The 17,293-nt window shown below is 40.2% G+C and overlaps 2 protein-coding genes across 2 annotated transcripts; both read left to right on the top strand.

Annotated features, from left to right (window-relative positions):
- Positions 1-4,351: 4,351 nt before the first annotated feature.
- On the top strand, positions 4,352-15,696 carry LOC119738465 (tyrosine-protein kinase receptor Tie-2-like). The gene is made up of 19 exons (XM_038213365.1): positions 4,352-4,580; positions 5,071-5,394; positions 5,712-5,996; positions 6,727-6,861; positions 7,542-7,688; positions 7,996-8,133; positions 8,324-8,458; positions 9,070-9,219; positions 9,723-10,055; positions 11,125-11,303; positions 11,614-11,884; positions 12,093-12,206; positions 12,375-12,541; positions 12,651-12,764; positions 12,992-13,062; positions 13,504-13,544; positions 13,940-14,036; positions 14,174-14,279; positions 14,441-15,696. Exons 1-12 carry the CDS (start codon positions 4,463-4,465, stop codon positions 12,137-12,139), a joined length of 2,262 nt encoding a protein of 753 aa, XP_038069293.1. The 5' UTR covers positions 4,352-4,462; the 3' UTR covers positions 12,140-12,206; positions 12,375-12,541; positions 12,651-12,764; positions 12,992-13,062; positions 13,504-13,544; positions 13,940-14,036; positions 14,174-14,279; positions 14,441-15,696.
- Positions 12,212-14,515, top strand: LOC119736718 (tyrosine-protein kinase receptor Tie-1-like). The gene is made up of 6 exons (XM_038210730.1): positions 12,212-12,290; positions 12,375-12,541; positions 12,651-12,764; positions 12,992-13,062; positions 14,174-14,279; positions 14,441-14,515. Exons 1-6 carry the CDS (start codon positions 12,212-12,214, stop codon positions 14,513-14,515), a joined length of 612 nt encoding a protein of 203 aa, XP_038066658.1.
- Positions 15,697-17,293: the final 1,597 nt, after the last annotated feature.

A 17,293-nucleotide genomic window follows, 5' to 3' on the forward strand; every position in this document is an offset into this window, starting at 1 on the left:
AGCTTGGGGCAGGATATATCAATGAACATTGTAGTCCGGTCAATTTGGAACAAAACAGGGCCTGACCTAGAAGAAATTGCAATATAGTTCATGTTTATGCTATCACGCTAAGGAAATATCACCATTTAAAATAGTACAAATCTCATTTCATCAAAGGAGTGGAAAAGTGTTTTTATTCGCTTTTTCTCTACCAATTTTGCATCATACGTAAACAGTCGTATGGAGTGCGTCATGTTTTCTTTTGCGTCCGTTTAATACTCATACGTATGAGACTTTGCGAGACACGACTGATCACAACAAACGACTTTTGTCCATCAATTATTAAAATTTATGGTAATTTACACACTGCCGCACAATATTATAGGATATTTTCATGAAAAAAAAATCAAGAAATTTGAGATTTGTTTTGCTGCCCGAATTATTTATTGGTTAAAACAAATTATTTTGTGCCCAATAAACCATGTGTTTCATGGAAAATCTTTGCATAAACAAATCTACTTAAAACATGGGCGGAAAAGGATATTCACAAATTAAGTTTCATTTCAGGTGTTTCCGGCAATAGGCCGGAGTCCAATTTTTAATATTAGAGAAAATATCCGAAATCCGGGATTCGTGTATTCCGTTTGTGATGAATTTAGGTCATTAGCAACTTCTAAATAACATATAAATTGTCAAAAAAAATAAAATGTATACTCAAATAACCTTAATGATAACAACTTATCGGGATTAAAATCTTGCAGTGAAATTTTAGCTGAATTCTGGTTTTTAGAGAAAAGAAATTAGGCAGTGTGACAAGTGTATTACCTGTACAAATAATACACGTGCCCCCAGATCAAAGCCTTGGGAGGGGGGGTTGACGATGCCAATGAGATTTTTTTTTAAAGTAATAACAACGCGAGGTCTGTTCCATCCAAGAATCAGTTTTGTTTTTCGGGACGCAAGCATGCTTTTCGGGAGTAGTGCATTTCACTCTTGACTGTACAACCAAATGTGACAATCAATTTTCATACCTCGATCAGAATCTTCTTAATTTAGCTGGTTTAAGTTACTGTACCGTACTTATGGAAAATGTGTGACGCCATGCAAAGCTCATGTACAAAACTACATCTGTTTCTCATCAACCTCGTAGACATTTTGTCTTTGTGATCAAAGTGTCTTGAGATGTTCTGTTTCATTGTTCATGCACTAACAAAATGTATTGTAAGCATCACAACCTGAGCTCAGTATTTCCTGAATTTTCTTAACCAAATCCAACACATCATTTCAATAATCTTTAAATAAAGATTTTTTTCCTTAAGTTCTTTCAAAACGGTCCACGCACTCATGTCCAACCGTTTTCCATCCGTGTATGATCAAAATGATGTTTTAGACACATTCAACCCTTTTTGCACATAATCGTATCTCGTCTGTGGACTTATTGCGCACTTTAGGCGGAAAATCCTCCACTCTATCCGTGAGTGCCTTGTATAAAATATGACTTGAAACAGTCGTCTGCTGCACTCTTATATGGTCATGAATCCTGAACGTTAAGTTATATAGACATGTAAATCGAAGCAAGTCACCAGACGGATTGTTCGAGGAAATGTCCCAAATGTTAACCTTAAAATATGCTTGAAAAAAAAACACCCTTCCTTCCCATAGAAACAACTAGATGTTTCACATATTGTTTGTGTAAAGGCCTATATTTGAAGTCGTTTGACGCTTGAGTGGTTTCCTGTTGCAATTTGTTCTAGGTCTTAACCCTAAAGGGGCCGGGGGCGGAATCCGCCCCCCTCAACATTTTCCGCGATAGCCTCTAATTTTTTTTTTTTTTGCAACCCGAGCTGTTATGACTTTTTAGCCTTGAGCTTTCCGCATCTTTTGATACCAAAAACATAAAAATCAGACCACAGGTTGCTGCGAAGCGAAATTTTTTTCGCTATACGTCTTGTACACAGAGCAAAATTGTTATTCGTACATATGAATGATTAATTAGCCATGATTCCAAAACCCTTTGACCTATAGTCATGAAATTTCTTGGATATGTTTAGAAAAAGTTGCTCTATGCATGTTCTGAGTTTCAAACATTTTCGTCACTCGGTGGCTGAGATCTTAGGGGGGGGGAATCCGCCCCCCCCCATCCCCGGCTGAGAGATGGTCAAATAACCCGGCCCCTTTAGGGTTAACTTAAAAATTGACCGGATTACTATGGGTCAGCCATTATAAGGGACGGGCTACGGAATGTATCTAGATTGGAATTTTGGTTGTACGGGCTTACACTTTTTAATTAAAGAGTGACTGGTTTTATGCATGAAGTTAACACAATGGATTTATGCCTGTTTTTAAGTACTCAGTTAATTGAAAGGTTGCTAAATTCGAACGAAGTTCAACCGTTAATGTCCTTGCCCTTTAACCGTATTTTCCTGGGGAAAACTGTGGTTACAAAATACACGCAATTCGTATCATATCAGCATTACATGTGAGTCACCCAATAAACCAAAAAATGAAACCATGGTTAAAAGAACAAACATATTGGTTAAAGACGATATCAATTATATGAATAACAAAGACTGCAACAAGAAAGGGATATGAAATATAATTAAAGGAAAATCCTGTGTCAGTTGTTGGCATTACACGTAAGATACATTTATTGTTTTTGTAATTCAAGCAAATTAATTATTGGTGTTGAAAAGGTAAGTCACTTCTTAAATTCGCTCATTTAAACTTCGCTGTGTATCACGTAAAGAAAACACCACAACAAACAGGTATCAACTATTAACGTCGTTTACAAGCAATTATACCTACTTTTAAGCAAGGGCGGATCGGGGAGGGGGCCCAAAAAAAAAAAAGTTTGGTTGGACAAATATTAACCACTTGTTTTTTTTTTTCAACCAATGATTGGTTACGTTAACCAACCTGTTTTAAGAGTGTAGCTTTATGCCAGGGATCCAATGAACAATGGTTAAGTTAAGCCATGATTCAGCCATTAAAGGGAGCAAAGGGACGGGCTGCGATTTAAACCTTCGCATTTTTCAAACTTTGAGTAAAAGTTGTAGGGTTAAACTAATAATAGCTAGGTGACGTGAAGTAGTTCACCTGAAAGTCGCTGATTAACACAAAGAAAGAATGAAAAGATATCAGTTATTGTAATGTTGTATACAGGTAATCGATAAAAGGCCTCTTGTTCACCCGATGTTTTAAAGGTAACCAGGTTAGAGGGATGTAATTATTATCATCAGGTTTACCTAAATCTGATCTGAGCAGTAAAACTGTTGTCAGGCGTAGCAAATATAGACTTTGTCAACAATTGTAGGCTTAATGTGATTTTCTTTTAGGGAATGGGATCCCCGCCCCTTCGGTACTATAATCCAGCTAGCTTATCACCCCTCATCTCGGAATGGAAAGCCCCACCAAGGGATCTCACAGTTGTTTCTGATTGACCAGGTGATGTACAGTTAGGTGACAACACACATACATGAAGTGCACAAATTGGTTGAACAGTTTTCGTGGACCTATTTCTGTACTGACCTTTCTTTTCTCAGATGACGGGTACTCCACTTTAAGCTTATAGTCAACTCAGTAGCATCACTTAATTTTAACAGTCACTTTTCCCCGTGTGTTTCTGTAAATACTATCACATTGAATTGAAGTCACAATAACTATAAGTGCAATTCACCCCACCCCCTCCCCAATAGGGTTTGAGCCCGTCCCTTTACACCCAACAATTACTGAACCAAGGCTGAACTTACACATTGTTTATTGGTAGATCCCTGGCATGGCCTATAGTAACATGCAGTTCTCGAAACCGAAATACGTAAATACATATAGTGTTGAATACAATGTTCGCAATACTGATAGGTTTAATGAAGAACTGTAGGTTTCATAAACCTTTCTCGCCAAAAATGTATATTTTTGCTGACGCAAAGTGCGAACCCTATGTGAGTCGGTATCCAGAAAGGATAATGAAGTTTTTGATGGATTTCATTTTCATATCGTCGGGCTTCCCAATCTAATCTGAAGCTTTAAAACTGGTCTCAGACGTATAGCCAAAGTATACTATATTATACTAACCACGGGTTAAATGCAGTTGATGGCCATTGTGATTTGGGGTTTTGGTTAGTGCTTTGATACACCTCTTTTTTTAGGTCACATCCCTCGGTTTGGAATGGAAAGTCCATTCCAGGGATCTCAATATTCGAGTTGAATGGATAACCATGGTTAGCTGACCATCAATAGATTGTTGCCCTCTTTGGTTTGGCCTTCCTCATAGAAGTTCTTTGTTCAGTGTCTTTTCATTTGATGGCCTTCCGAACTTCATTAGACTTTCATTGAGGCGTCGTTTAGCGGCGAATATCAGACGTGTGTGCCAGAATCTGATCAGTAGATGGTTTGCACGAACAGCTTTCTAGCTTGACTGGGTATACATGCTTCACTTTTCCTGAACGCTGTGTCGAGTAGTAAAATCGTATCTTCGTCAGATAAAATGGCGAGTTGGATTTCAGAGAATTCGTCCACTCGTGCCTACATTCGTGTGCATCGGATACACATGATTCGGGTTGTTATATTGATGGCCGTTTTGCTAGTCCTTGGTGGAGCAAGTGGTAAGTACTAAAACAACGTTTGTTTCATTCACATTGTTTTTCCTTAATGACCCGTAGAACGTTGTTATGCTATTAATTAAGCACGCCAAATTTTAAGAAGCATGTCCAAACGTTTAATTATGTTAGGTTTCGTTCAATTTGACATTTTAATGCAATGCAGTTTTAACAAAAACAAGTGCAGATTAGGAGCATATATTTTTTTATGAAGCAGTTGCTGATGACCTGCTTCATTCATTTGATGAACCAATGAAACCTAACGGGCTTCGGCGTAGACTCACTGTATTGCGCATTATCATGTCAGCTACCGCGCTTTGCATCAGGCTGAATGTAGCACCAGGCTGAATGTAGCACCGGGACGTACTGAATACAAGATCACCGTACATACAACGAAAAACAAAATCAGTAAACGGCTTGCCCATCCCCTTTTCATTTTATTAAATTTTTGTTAATCGAAAAAAAAAATGATGTTACTGTATTCTGCTGTGTACAGTGAACTCGCTACATCTGACAATGGTCACAAGCCCGTCATTTGTAATCAGTTCGGAGAGGTCACATGTGGAGATTTACGTCGCCTGTTACCGCAGTGGTCCCGACAAGGATGTTAGACTGAGCTATGGAAGGCTTCCCGTACACCTGCCAGGAGCTGGGATAGAGTCAATTACCTCCTTCCCAGATGGTACAATCAGTGCAGAATACGATGGACAAACATTCAAGCACTTGCCTATGAACGACAATTCAACAGGGTTATATTACTGCGAGGGATCAAAAGGAGACCAGACGACACGGGTGTACGGCAGTATCTTAAATGCACTTAGTGAGTTACTCCGAAGTTTTGAAGTGTTTAATATCATACTTTGCGCTACTGTTTCATTTAGTAACGGTTTCCTATTTGCTTCTAGATAGGAAAAGGAGTTGCGTATTTAAATTGTATTCAGGTTCGTCAATAAGGATCATTGACGTAGCCACAGAATTATTATTTTCAATGTTTCATTATTAGAATGAGTTGAAAAAAAAAAACCCTGAAATGAATGATGAATACGTGTTTGTCCTATGTTTGACAGATTTGCAAACTAAAACGTACAACCCTGGAATAAAAACAAGTGCGGTTAAATTCCCTTATTTGCACACTAGGCTGGTTTTACCAAGGCAGTTGGGAGGAATTAATGCTGACGAAGACAATCAACAAAGGAGAATATGCCACTCTGTTTGTGGAGAAGAGACGCTCCGGGAGTACCCGATATGCTTCATGGTATCGGATCAGTCATGGTGTTGCTACCAATTCAACTGAGTATTACGGACTAACTGCAGTCACGATACCTCCCAGCCAGGCCAAGCATGGAGACGTGTATGCTGTTGTGGATTCTACTGATTCACTTAGTGATAACAAGTTCACCTTGATAAGACTCATCGTAAGAGGTAAGCGACTCCCAAATGTGCAAGCAATAATTTGATTTTCATCATGGAGAGGGTCAGCGGCCGCGAGCGGCGGCGGAACGGGTTTGAAACTGGGGGGGGGGGCATCACCAAAAAGGGGCACTTGCAAACCCATGCTGGAATGTCGACACGTTTTTTCACCGGTCACTTGCCCTCCGTAAAATCAAATAGTGGGAGGGGGGGGGGGCTGGTACCATCTTCCAACATAGGGGACGCTCTTCAAAACCAATGATTATATGCTAAATATGCATTATGTGCCCTTTTTCAGGCCGTATTGTATGGGTTTTGGGACTTGATTTTCATATTCCTCGTTTATATCAAAAATATCTATACCATTATTGGGATATGGTCACTTCTAAGAAATAGTAAGATACTTTAAGGGCATTTTTGTTGTATCTTGAGGGGGCACTTTACTGTTCGAGGGGGCACATTTATGGCCACAAAAGGGGCACTTGGGAAAATCGGGGGGGGGGCAAACGCCCCCCTCCCAGCCCCCCGGTTCCGCCGCCCCTGGAGAGGGTTATTCGATAATAGGAACAAATCAGAAGACGTCTGTCGTTTCCAAGTGACAAACGTATTTATCAACATAATTGCCACCATTTCAAAATTGTTCCTGGGCCATAGGGATAAATAAAAATAACAACATGAATCAACTTTTCAAAATTGTTGTCCACTTTCGCCAAAAAAAGGTATGTGTTGTTTCTTTCCTCAGGCTGTGTTGCAGGCAAGTGGGGTCCTCCTGGCTGTGGTGGTGTCTGTGATCTGTGCTACAATGGAGGAGTGTGTGATGATAAGACAGGAGATTGCATCTGCCCACCAGGATTCATGGGACCAAACTGCCTCACAGGTAAGCTCACTGTTTGTTGGTGGAACTGTATGTCTGTTGGGCTAGGTGTGATCTGTGCTACAATGGAGGAGTGTGTGATGAAAAGACAGGAGATTCCATCTATTCACCAGGATTCAGTGGACCAAACTGCCTCATGGGTAAGCCTATTGCTTGGTAATTCTCTGTCTCTGTCTCGAATCTCGAGCTGTCTGTATTTATGTCCGTCAGTCTGGCTGGAGAGCTCTTCGGCTTGTCTGTCTGTCGACATTGGTATGAGATTTATAGGTACAATGACAAGAACTTGCAACTTCCCACCACGATTTATTACCAGTTCGTAATGTTGGTTGAAAACTATAACTTTCAATAATTTCCCCAAACTCTAATGCCGATAGCAAAGTCATTGATATGATGGAGAACGCAATCAATACAATCTGATCATAGCCTATACTACTAGACTCAGTTAGGGCAAGCCAGGTGTGTCTAGACTTAGTGTTTTCAAACTTGGTCGTTGTAACTATATTTAACATGTTGGCACGAATTTCAGTCATCTTTTTTACATTTGAGTCAAAATTGAGTCAATTTACAGAAATGGAGTCGAGTACCTGAATTAGTGGGACTGGGCTTGCTCAGTGCCTCGGTCGGAATCTGGTTTCGCGATTGATATGTGATTGATGTTTCTGATGTATACATTTTCTCAACAGTTTGCCCAATCGGCTCATTCGGCTGGGATTGCGAGTATAGATGTGTTAGTGATCAGCTTTTTAGTTGTTATGAGACTCAATTTGGTTTACCAGATCCCTTCGGAATCACCTGCATCAGCGGGTTGGGTGGCTCTTTATGCCATAATGGTACGTGTAACATTCATCAGTCTTTATTTGAAATAATTAGAGTAGGACATTTAATAAACAACGAGGTTTTTCATAAATCACTCTTGTGTCAAACGACTTTAAGTTGGAATGGAAACGCGTACTTCCTCTTTATTGTTTTGGAGAAGGTTGCTTTTTTTTTAGTTTGATTTGTGACTACCCAATAAGGCCGATCTCTATGATTTATCATTTCTCAGTTTAGCGTTTTACTTACTTCTCATTTGTTTGTCTGTGATTATTTTTTTTTTTATCTGCAACTGATCTATGTCCACCAAATCATCCCGATAAGGGTGTCCTTTTGGACGCTTTGGTGCTGGATGTCTTCAGCAATGTCACTGTCTTTATACCAGTGCTGGATGTGACCGATTTACTGCGGTGTGCGACTTCGGTGGCTGTGCGGAGGGCTGGTCTGGTACAAATTGTCAAAGTAAGTGTCGAAAGAGCCGTTGGATCACAGGAAAAAAATCATTCCTTTTCTTTAACCAGGTGTTCTTGGAACTTGCTGCTTGGTCTTGTTATTGCAAAAGAATTCCATGTATAACCATCGAAGTAATTGCATTGCGAAATAAATGGTTGATTTGATTGATAAATGCCATCATTCCCGGTTATACATGCAGTTCCAGACGTATGTCCCGTTGGTTACTATGGTCTGAACTGCGTGAGTAAGTGTCACTGTTACAACAATGCAGCCTGTGACAAGTACACTGGATACTGCAGTGTGGGATGCGCCCCAGGATTCACCTGTGTATCACGTAAGAAATAAATCTCTGTATTAGAATTTGAATAAGGAATTAAATGTGTGTTTGGGAGGTATTGTAACACTCTGTTTAAGACCGGTTTGTGTTTGGATGGGCGATAATTACCCGAGGCGAAGCCGAAGGTAATTATCGCCCATCCAGACTGTGTTTAATACAGACCGAACCAGTGTTTAATACAGACCGAACACACATTTATTCCCATTCATAAATACCTTTTCGGTCCAAAAATATGTCAAAAACTAGACGTTGCCCAACCATTTTGTTCAACAATTTTACATCATATTTTACGAAGCACCCCTCTGACTATAATATGGAATGCCCCTCCACAACTCGTTATAGGGACATTGGCGTGCGCGTCGCGCGTACTGTGCGATGTCGTGCAAAACGCAGCTGGGCTGGTGAAGTGTGAAACTGGAAAAGCGTTATAAGACCAGCTAGCCATGTCTTTATCATCCATTTAAGACCGGCCACGTGACGGGCTCTTGACCAATAGGAATGCGTAAACTGTCTTAGGTATTTATAAATGATGGTTACTACTGCTATTTTACGATAATCACAAGCACACGTGGTGCGCATTGAGAGCAATATATCTTTTGGTTCCGCAGGGCAATGTGAGCCAGGTTACTTTGGTGAAGACTGCAGTCAGGGATGCCGCTGTCTGTATGATAGAAGATGTGATGGTATCACTGGTTACCGTCCAAGCGTGAACTGTCTTCAACAGTTTCAGACGGATGGGACTGGAACATGTCAGTTTGGTAAGTATACTTGACCACCATGATCAAAACTACCCCCCTACACTATCTTTATGTCAGACGAGTTTTAAGCACAGTGATTTGACACAAGGGCGGATCCAGAACACAATTTTTGATCCCCCCAAAAAGTGGGTCAAAAAAATTACAGCGTGGGGTTCGGGGCCCGCTTAAGTGCCCCGAAAAGTTGGTGGATTCTAGATGCACTGTGGTGCGATCTGAGGCAATTTCTGACCACTTTAACCAATGTTTTTTTGAGGAAAAGATGGTGGTGTACTCATTGCCTGCCTTTATTGCGATGTCACATAAAAAACAAAATATTGGTTTCGGGTTTTTTTTTTTTGGGGGGGGGGGGCATGGCCCCCTTTGCCCCCCCCCCCCCGGTTCCGCCCTTGATTTGACAGTCAACCATGCAGTGATACCTCCAAAACAAATCTCGTCATTGATTGACGCGTCTTTTCTTTTAGATTTTTAATTCCTTTTTTTGTTGTGGCATTTTCCCTATTGAGTTCTACCTGTTTTAAGCCAGCCTCCCGAGGTGATAGTACAATCAACATCGGCAATTGTCTTCTGGAAGGCGTGGGGCTCTCACCCCATGGATGCTGGAGATGGGCCTATCATCGGGTACACAATCTACCGCTCCAATCATTCAGCGACCACTAATTCCTGGATTCGAGCTGGCTACGTTTCGGCGTCGTACCAGCCCCCGATAGCCTTTAGCTTTGAGACTGATTCCTTGCAACAGTTGACAGTGTATAACTTCAGCGTGGCCGCGGTGCGTGAGGGGAAAGGAGGGGAAGGTTCACGGAGCCCTGAAACGACTATCGAGACGAAACCTATAGGTAGGGCTGGGATATTTCATTTCGATTTGCATAGGTCACGTCGTGTTATTAATGGAATCCCTGTCTGATCTATTTATTCATTCATTTATATTTCTTTACTCAGGGTATGTCAAACAAGTTCAAACTGGTTTCTATTGCGGCCCTGCATCCATTTGAAATGATTAAATAACAATAAGCAAACTAAAAAGTTCAGGTAAATTGCATTAGTGAAACATACCACAAACATTGATACTTACAACTACAGGTCAAGTACGTTAAGGACACAAAAAAAGTCTCCGGTTTCTGGTATGGAGCTGAAAAAATGTGGTGCGGCGACGCGGCATTTTTTTTTACCTGTTTTTTGGCTTCAAATGTCGGCTGATGACTGCAAATGGTGCCCGACTAAACCTAGTGCAAATATATGGGAGTCCGGAGAGGCCACATAAAGCTTATTCTCGATCATAACCCCATCTAAAAACACGTTAAAATTGTCCAGCAGCATTATTCCAGTCAAACCAGTGAGTTTGGCGGTTTTGAGACATCATCTTTTATTGAAAAAATACTGTTTCATTTAGCCGACGCGCATGGCTACGGCGACGCGCGCGCATACCAGAAACCGGAGATTTTTTTGGGGCCTACTCAAGTTAAATGAACGGTTTTTGGCCAGTTAAACAATCGAGGTGCGTGTGGGATGGGTGCATACATTTATTCACATGCAATAGTGGACCTCGAACACAACATGTTAAATAACGTTCACTATTTCGCGAAGGGCTCTTCTGGAAAGCGTGTATAAAAATTATGAGAGCCCTTCCCCCAAGAAAGTTTATAGTGTATGAACAAAATGAAGGACAATTATGAGGCCCACAATGGAACGTATTTACGCATAATTATGGGCGTGTGTTGGTGATAGTTATCCCTCATGTCTGAGGACTTCGGACAATATGTTACCTGCGATAAAAAATACCCCGATGGCCTGAACCAAGTCCTCGTAAAGTTTTCATGTGCAACCCTAATGGTACATGTGAACAAAAACCCGTTCACTTGGAATTCATTTTGTTAAAGCCAACCATGTGATGTGATTCATTAACAGCTATGGAATCCGTCGGTCCTGCAGCGACAACTGCTGGATCCAACGTTGGTCTGATTGCCGCTGTCTGTGTACTTTTTGCTCTTATTCTGATCGTGGTGGTCGTGGATTATCTGAGATTCCGAAGGCTAAGCAGACGCTGGCGTGCCAAGAATCAGCCCACAGAGGACGCCCTCAACATGGCAAGTGTGATGAACCATTCCTCTATATTTTTTCTCCATTTGGTGTTAAAACATGCAATGTTGGCGTTAAACTAGTGCACCAACTTGTATATGAGATGATTCAGTTAATTTGCCAACATTCCTCCTACTTTCTCGAAATCTGCTTTCTTTATGGGGTTCGTCTTGCTGACCGTTTGTGTGTTTTTTGCTAATTTCTAAATAGCCTTTGTTCGATGTTATTTATGGAATAACCCAGACGAGTAAAAAAAATGTGATAAGTCCATGGATAAGTCAAACCTGTTGGCATAAAAATCCAAGATTTTGTTTACAGGTGGTCTTTGACAATCCCGTGGCCAAAGAGGAAACATCAAGAATGTCAGAGCACGTGGAGGGCTGTGAAGACGTAGAAAACGCCAAGGATTGCAGCTTGGACTCTGCGTACAAGGATGTGGCTCAGCCTTGGACTGATTCCTTGACCATTCCGATTGACCGGTTGTCGATTGGTTACAAAGTGGTAGGCACCGGTCACTTCGGGGAGGTGCGTTTGACCACCTTGTGGTTAGAGGACGGACAGTCCAAAGCTGCCGTCAAGCAGCTGAAGTGTGAGTATTCCCAACAATTCGCTATCGAAAAACAAACATATGTCCGAACAAAAGTGCCGGTATCTCTTCCACGTTTTAATTGACGGACGAGAATATGCCATAAGGCCTTTTCGATGAAGAAATTAAAAACTGTTTGAATTGTTTCAGATGAGATGGCACGCTTGACTGTTTAATCTGTCATTGATTATAATTATTCTCTGTTCCACAGCGAACTCGTCTAAAAGTGACAGACGCAGATTCATGGAAGAATATTGAATTCTCAAGGCCGAAATTGGAGATCATCCGAACATCCTCAGCATCCTCGCAGTTTGCTCCTTTGAAGGTAATATGCCTTATTTTTTTCACCCTTTCGAAAAACGATTTTGGTTAGCCAAACGCTTTTTGGAAGAACTGATTCAAAACAGACGTAAAAAATGGATGTTAAATCAACGCAAATAATTTCTTAATCCCAACTCTCAGCAAATTTTAATTGTTTTTAATTGAACCCTAGGTGTTGTGTATGTGGCCCTGGAGTACCAGCCGAATGGTGACCTGCGTTCCTACCTGAGAAATGCACGATCCCCGGCGGACGATAGTCGTTCGTCCTTGTCGGCTGTGATACTGCTTCAGTTTGCTGTGGGCGTGGCCAAAGGAATGCAGCATGTTGCTGCATCTGGAGTAAGTTTCTGTTTAGGATTTAATACTTTCTTGACACAAGAAACAAATAAGAATGAAAATGTAGATATATTTCTTGACGCTTGAATAACACAATTTGTTTCGTTGTTAGGTAATCCATCGTAAGTTGTCGGCACGAAACATTCTTCTGGATAATAACCTGGTTGCCAAGGTATCCGGGTTCGGACAAGCAAGATGCACGGATGCCATAGTCGAGAAATCCAAGGTATACCCACTAGTGGTTGCATTTATTGATCTCAACACTTAATAGCAGGACCAGTTCGTATGCGATCATCTTTGACTTCCTGTTGAAACTCTTAACGCACAATTGCATCCATGTTACTATTCTCAATTTTAAACAGTTTTTGTAATATAAACCGATTAATGAAAATCACACTTTTTCAAAATCAAATCAAAACTGTCCTCAACTAACGTATGCTGCTTCTCCTCAAGGTGTCTCTTCCTCCACGCTGGCTGTCTTTGGAGTCACTGAAAACCAACACCTACACCTCAAAGAGCAACGTGTGAGTATATCATAGCCATCATGGTGATTAACAATGAACCATTCTGAATCGAATTTTGAATTGACCAGGCTGTTTTCTCCACCCAAACAACCCAGCAACATTATATTGATGCAGAGTAATAATTGATATGACTGTATTATAGCTGAAGTCGGATTGAAGTGTGCAAGTAAAGGCGCAAAATGAGTACAATAAGTAAAAACCACTATCTGATCATGACTTAATCAATTTTATTATCGTTATTAGATGGATCACCACGTCTTCACCCTAGAACAGACTACACTTTGTCGTCCGGTTTAAATTTCATCATGAAATTAGTTAAGATGTTTATTCTCGATTTCGTTTGACAGATAGTGGATGAATACAGTGTTTGAATATTTTTTTATTGAATGTGCCAAAAAATGTTAACTCTCTTTTTTTTCTCACATCGTGAACAAATGTCAGGTGGTCCTTTGGAATTCTCCTATGGGAAATCGCAAGTCTGGGTAAGTTGAGTTAATATTTTCTTTGACAGTAATAAAAAAGTATGAGATTTTAATGGTGTACCGGTGGTCCCACTCAGCCAGCAGATGCGTTTTGTAGTTGTGGAAATTTTGACAGAGTTTAGTTGTGAATAAAACGTACAGAAATACAACCAGAAAGACAAAGTTTACAGTGTGATCCTTGACTGCAGTTGTTGTGAGACGAATTTCGGAATCGGATTGTTACAGTGTCGTAAAATAATTTCAGTTGGAAGTGGTCGGCATTGATTTGTAGTTACTTGTTTCCTAAATCCATCGAAGTAGAACGCCAAACAAGGGGTCCCTTTACCAGGTATATGGTGCTTTGAAGTATCGTTATACCAGCTCCATAATTTTTTTTTTTTGGTGAACTGTTGCAGGCGCGACGCCATACTGTGGCATTAAATCTGCTAGCTTGGCGACAAGGTTCGAGAATGGATACCGCATGCCTAAGCCTACCAACTGTCATGACGAAATGTAAGAACTATCAATTATTAAACCAGGCATTTAAAAATATAATCATTGAATATGTGCAGTAAATGCAAATTGATATACCTCCAAAAACCGACCTTGTTAGCTTCAATCATTGTGGGTGATTTGTGTGTTTTATACAGCTACGAACTGATGCTGCAGTGTTGGCAGGAGGATCCCAATGACCGACCTCCATTCAAGAAACTGGCATTGGTCCTGAAAACGATGGATCACAGCCACAACAAGCAAGTGTGTATCAATTTGATACAAAATGCAAATAATCGACAAAGTAAACTTTATTCACCGTCAAAATGTTGATTCTCGTGGGTGATACTTGTTGGCGTAAAACAAAAATACTTATATGTTCAATTTACATTAATTAAATTGAACTTAAACATTTTGTTTTGCAGAGATACATGCAGATGCTTCCAATGTCTGAGTCCAAGCATTACTTGACCATCCAACCTGATCAGGATGACAACTAGGATAAAATCTGAAGACGAGGAGAGATGAAGAAATACGCTAACCATCAAAATTATGTTTGTTGGCAAGAATCGTATTTCACGGAAATATTGAGCACGCGTGAAGTTATTGTTCTCCCCATCATTAATGCAGATAATTAGACGCATCTTCATATGATGTGATATAACCTTTAGGTGGTGGATGTTAACATTTGGAGAAAATTAATATAAATCTGGTGTTAATTGCTGTATTTTATCATTAAAAATTCTTAAACTCATGTTGTTATGGTGTTTGTTGGTAAAAAACCACAAGTGCGTGTGGTCAGAACAAAATCTATTACAAAACGTATTCACTGGTCACATGTATATTTTTTGTATCATGTCAAAAGTAATATGTGTTGTTTTTTATCCACGGTTTTTAACGTAGGCCTAAAAAGTAGTTTATAAGCAATTGCTGTATTGAATCGGTGGTAGTGTTGCATGTTGACAATGCTTTGAGAAAGGTGTTCTTTTATGCGTTTTGTTTTCTTAAATTTGTAGGTGCATAGTCAAAAGTGTTTTAAACTAAAGACAATTTCAGGAATAGACTTACTTTGAAAATTGTTTCGCATTTCCCATATATTGACAACATCTAGACATTTGTAAAGTTTTCCAAATGATGAATTACACTGAACGCACAGTTTGACGGCACTGCCAAGCACGCGGTTATTATCACGGAAACCGAAGCACTAAGCAGTGAGCACAGCCAAAGCTTGCTTGACCCCCGAGGATAAAAAGTTGCTTAAGAAATCAGTGACGTAACACTAAAAATGTGCATGCACGCGCAACCATTGGCATATCTACAAAACGGTGCTTAAGGTGAACACAGTTTTCTGCTATAGGAAGCACTACTTTTCTGCTAACTGTTAAGCAGAGTATTAAGCCAGACGCAATGTAAAACTAACGCTTGTCAATGATATCATGTTAACCCTCCAATGCAAATAGAAATATCCCCAAAATAAATGAGGGACGCGTAGTGCAGTTTAGAGTAGATTTAAAAAAAAATACACATACGCCCTCGAGTTATTTACTGTCTAGACATAATAAACCAACTCGAGATCGGAACATCGTTGCTAATAAAAACCATTAGTATCATAAATATAAGTAATGTCATTTATCCAACATGCTTCACTCGGGCATAAATCCTGGGAGGATTGGCGGGGGGGGGGGGGGGGGGGGCTAATATCCCCAACATTTTAACCAGGAAGATTGGCCATTGAATCTCCGCCCCTCCCCTCGATTTTTGTGCCGAACCAAAACAAACAAACAAACGGTTGAAGCCTCTCAGTTTTATTCAACCAAAAACGTATTTTAAGGATTTTGAAAAAAAGGATCTTGGATAGTGTTGTATTGCAATCCGTTGCAGCATTAATTTCAGCAAATGCATTAAATCAACATTTTGGTAAGGTTATTCGAAAAAAAAATACTGCATTTTACTCAGTTTCCGAGCTCCCTGTGTATCTTTATAGAGAGATTGCTTGGGAGATCTCACGCCAAGTAAACATTAATTTAGGTTTTGCTCAAATCTCGGCTGTCCCATTTGGGCGCAGTGGCACGCCTGCCGTGCGAGAAAGCCAAACTCAAATGAATGCGTGCTTAATAGGTTACATTGCAAATAATTATAATTGACTAAACCATTGTGTTTTAATCGACCAATCGCAGTAATGCAACTCAACTTCCTCGTGTCATTTGCACAAATGACATTACTCGAGCACAGATACGAATTATCAAGCCTTCGTGATCTACGCATTTCGTAAACAGGCCGTGTGCTTTTTATCGTTCACGAGTATTGGGGCACCCAAATAAGGGTTTTATAACGTCTGACGACGTTGTGCGTTTTCAAGTTCATTAGTGTCGGAGCAAAACAAAACATTCTACTGACTTGACGTTTTGGAAAGTAAGCAAATCGATGCTGTACAAGGGTAAGTCCGAAATGGGGCTGACACGAAATGACGCCCGTCTTTCCATCGTGCAGATTGCTCTTTTGTTGGCCATCGTCTTCACGGTTCACTGTGTAACAGGTGAGACTCATGTTTTTATGTGTATTACGTTTTCACGTGTATTATAATTAACTTGAAGAAAACAATCAAATATTGTTTTAAAGAGGTTGTGGAATGCTCGAAAACATATCCGTCATTTTTGGGGTATATGTAGCCTAAGGTGTGATGAAATAAAACTGACTATTGGTTCTGTCATGAAATAAGTACAAAGGGTACTTTTGAGAGCTATTTTTCAGGTCCTATTTCGACCTGAACGTACAATTTGTGTAAAAGTCGTCGTTGTGGGCAGCAAACAATACACAGTAGATCGTGACGTAATAAATAGGACTCGTTTATGCCACTCTACATCGGGAGTCCTGTTTATTACGTCACGATTTACTGTGTTTTGTTTGCTGCCCGCAACGACGACTTTTACACAAATTGCACGTTCGGGTCGAAACAGGCATGACAGGACTTGAAAAACAGCTCTCAAAAAGTACCTTTTGTACTCATTTTATGACGGAAACAATAGTCGTTTTATTTCATCACACCTTAGGCTACATATACCCAAAAAATGACAGAAATGTTTTCGAGCATTCCACAACCTCTTTAATTGTTTTTTTTTTTACACAGGAGATAACAGCTCTTGTGACTGAAAACTCAATGAAGACACCTAAGACACTAAAGACGCAACTATAGAGACACTTAATGTTCTTAATCCTTTACATTTATTACTTTAATATCATAAATGTTTCTTGTCGGCGAGCTCTTCGAGGAGTTAATG

Source organism: Patiria miniata, unplaced genomic scaffold (assembly GCF_015706575.1).
Source record: "Patiria miniata isolate m_02_andy unplaced genomic scaffold, ASM1570657v1 HiC_scaffold_3, whole genome shotgun sequence".
NCBI classification, from domain to species: Eukaryota; Metazoa; Echinodermata; class Asteroidea; order Valvatida; family Asterinidae; genus Patiria; species Patiria miniata.

What these genes read in the sequence shown, in the direction of transcription:
- LOC119738465 (XM_038213365.1), top strand. Translation starts at nt 4,463, where the DNA reads ATGGCGAGTTGGATTTCAGAGAATTCGTCCACTCGTGCCTACATTCGT. An exon ending in GGGACCAAACTGCCTCACAG is followed by an intron (nt 6,862 to 7,541) that starts GTAAGCTCACTG and finishes TTTTCTCAACAG; the next exon opens with TTTGCCCAATCGGCTCATTC. An exon ending in AGGATTCACCTGTGTATCAC is followed by an intron (nt 8,459 to 9,069) that starts GTAAGAAATAAA and finishes TTGGTTCCGCAG; the next exon opens with GGCAATGTGAGCCAGGTTAC.
- LOC119736718 (XM_038210730.1), top strand. Translation starts at nt 12,212, where the DNA reads ATGCCTTATTTTTTTCACCCTTTCGAAAAACGATTTTGGTTAGCCAAA. An exon ending in AGAACTGATTCAAAACAGAC is followed by an intron (nt 12,291 to 12,374) that starts GTAAAAAATGGA and finishes ATTGAACCCTAG; the next exon opens with GTGTTGTGTATGTGGCCCTG. An exon ending in ATCACAGCCACAACAAGCAA is followed by an intron (nt 14,280 to 14,440) that starts GTGTGTATCAAT and finishes TTTGTTTTGCAG; the next exon opens with AGATACATGCAGATGCTTCC.